The sequence below is a fragment of the Myotis lucifugus genome, unplaced genomic scaffold (genome assembly GCF_000147115.1).
Source record: "Myotis lucifugus unplaced genomic scaffold, Myoluc2.0 scaffold_648, whole genome shotgun sequence".
NCBI lineage: Eukaryota > Metazoa > Chordata > Mammalia > Chiroptera > Vespertilionidae > Myotis > Myotis lucifugus.
Window position 1 is genome coordinate 214,487 of NW_005871696.1, and position 2,734 is coordinate 217,220.

The window sequence follows — 2,734 nt, forward strand, 5'->3', positions numbered from 1 at the left end:
AGAATAAATGTACAAGAAGGCAAGCAATGGTAGTAAGTTGGGCTACGCTCTCCTGCCCTGACAATGGTTCTCAGCCTGTGGCCTGCTTGTCTTTGTTTTAAGGGCAATTTGTGATGCCAGGAAGGTGTTAGAGGCATGTGAGCACCAAGCAGACTGTCTCCTCCACGGAAAGGAAGTGTAAGGGAGACTCAATTTCCCTCTCCATCATCTAAGCCACTGAGAACACCCCCTCGCCCCCAGGGACACCGGTGGTCTTGGCCGCCCTTTCCTGGTCTGAGGTCGGCCGGCCATTCTGAGTGCATTTATCCGTCCTGCAGAGACACGCCAGAATGGAGGTCCTGAAGGAGAAAGTGGAGGAGGAGGAGGCTGCGGAGCGGGAGGACGCGGCGGAGCGGGGCGAGAAGATGGCGAAGCCACCACCGGAGATGCGGAAGGAGGAAACCCCCATGACGCAGGAGATGCTCAGAGACCTGGAGAAGAAGCTGTCGGACATCGAGATCGCCATCCCGGATATGTGCGTGTCGGGTCAGAGCAGGGCTGGGCTAAGGAGGAGCTGGGCCCAATGAGGGACCGGGGCTGGGCGGCAGGACCAGGGCTTAGAGGAGGCCAGGCCGTGAAGAGCGAGGGCTCTGGCCCTAGTCGGTTTGTCTCAGTGGATAGAGTGTTGGCCTGTGGACTGAAGGGTCCCGGGTTCACTTCTGGTCAAGGGCATGTCCCTCAGTTGCCGGCTCCATCCCTGGCCCGTGTGGGAGGCAACCAATCGATATGTCTCTTTCTCTGTCTCCCCCTCCCTTCACTCTCTCTAAAAACCTTTGGAAAAATATCCTCCAGTGAGGATTAACAACAACAACAAAAAAGTGAGGGCTCTGTTTTCAGACTGCCTGGGCCAAGTCCCCACTCTGCCCCTCGCTAGCTGTGTGACCCTGGGCAAGTCACTCAACCTTTCTGTTCCTTAGCCGTTTCAAAGGGCAAGTGCTGATAATGAGGATTAAACAAGGAGGGGCTAGAGCCCATGGCAGCCGAGGTGGATGGAGGGTTCCGCTCCAGGCCTCGCCTCCGGAGGACTAATTAATGCCATCCCTCCTATGGGCACAGGATCGTTACCAAGGACACCAAGGTCACTGTCGACACCTCCATGCTGCCCGCCTCCTACCAAAGCAACACGCCCAAGGAGGAGCACCTGCTGCAGGTGGCAGACAACTTCTCCTGCCAGTATAGCCACCTGTGCCCGGACCGCGTGCCCCTCTTCCTGTACCCGCTGAACGAGTGCGAAGTGCCCGTAAGGCCAGGTCGTGGAAGGCGGGGGAGGGGGCCCCATAGCAGAGGGCGGGAGGAGGTGGGCCATGCACAGCCTTGTCCTGGGCCAGAGCTTAAAGATAGGGAAGGGCAGAGAAAGAAGACAAAATGCCCAGGACGGGCCCCAGGACCTGAGCACTGGGCTCCTTCCTTCCAGCCCTGTAACCAGGGCACGTCCTGGAGCCTCTCTGGGCCTCAGTTTCCCCATCTGTCGATGGAATGGCAGAGGATGAACCCCAAGGCTGCAAAACAGCAGCCCGCAGGCCGGCGGAGACGCACAGACTGTTTTATTGGGCCACATGGCGATTTTTAACCTATGTCTGAGCAGCATTGGGGGCTCGGGGATTCTCCCCTGTTCTCTTACCTGGTGATCCCAGGCCTGCACGCCCCCTGCAGCCGTCAGCAGGGCCTTAGGTGGGGCCGTGCGAGATCCGGTGCTGGTGGGGCCTTCCTGGAATCCATGGGGAGACCCCGGAGCCCTGGCCCGCTGGCCCCGGGTGGCAGAGCAGCCCCTGAAGGGCCCTAGTAGCACGAGGTCCCCCACACGGGGCGGTGGCCCAGAGCCAGACAGGCCCAGCTCCACTGCCGACTGTGAACCTGAGCCTGTCCGTTTCCCCTTGGAGTCTCGGTTTCCTCCTCTGTCAGTGGCACCTGCCTCACGGGGTCACTGGGGGTCGGGGAGGGGGTGCCAGGTGTGGCGGCTCTCAGTGGGACGGTGGGGATGGCGGGAGGCACCGATTCATCACGGGCGCCCGGGGACAGCACACGTTTATCCTGGATCTGGGCCGGAAGGGTTTGGAGGAGTCCCTTTCTCCAACTCCCAAGGCCCCGGGGGAGGAGCCCGAAGCCCAGAGAGGCCTCCAGAGCGACCCCTGCCCCCAACCCGAGGTCTCTGGCTTCCTGGGCACGCCATGCCCTCCCCGCCCCCAGGTGAAATATCTCCCCCCCCCCACCCCCCTTCCCGCAGAAGTTCGTGAGCACAACCATCCGGCCCACACTGATGCCCTACACCGAGCTCTACAACTGGGACAGCTGCGCCCAGTTTGTTGCGGACTTCCTCTCCATGGAGCCCCTGGCCGACCCTCTCAAGCCGGTAAGCCCCACTCTGGGCTGCATCTCCCGCCCCGTGAGGCCTCGGATGGGAAGCCAGGCAAGTGTGGAGAGAAGGACTCAGCCCAGGAGTCGGTTTGGGGAGGGTGGGGGCAGGGCCCAGAGAGAGGCAGCCGCTTACCTAGGGTCGCACAGCAGACCTGGTCTGGCTCCCACCGCTTTGCCTCCTTGGCCTCTCTCTGCCTTAGAGCCTTCCCTCCATGACCCCAGGAAGCGGGGAAAGGAAAGAGGGAGGAGGCCCCGCTGCTCAGGGACCATGGCCTCATCTTTGCGCTTCTGGCTCAGTCAGCTTCTGGTTGAGAAAGGAGGGAGGGAGGGAGGGAGGGAG

General features: G+C 61.5%; 1 protein-coding gene across 1 annotated transcript in view; it reads left to right on the top strand.

Moving 5' to 3' along the window:
- Positions 1 to 323: 323 nt before the first annotated feature.
- DRC7 (dynein regulatory complex subunit 7) overlaps positions 324 to 2,734 on the top strand; it is a gene marked incomplete at its 3' end in the record, with an annotated part of 20,234 nt that continues 17,823 nt past the window's right edge. The window contains 3 exon segments of the mRNA XM_014447387.2: positions 324 to 514; positions 1,096 to 1,279; positions 2,264 to 2,389. Coding sequence (XP_014302873.2) covers positions 330 to 514; positions 1,096 to 1,279; positions 2,264 to 2,389 — 495 coding nt within the window.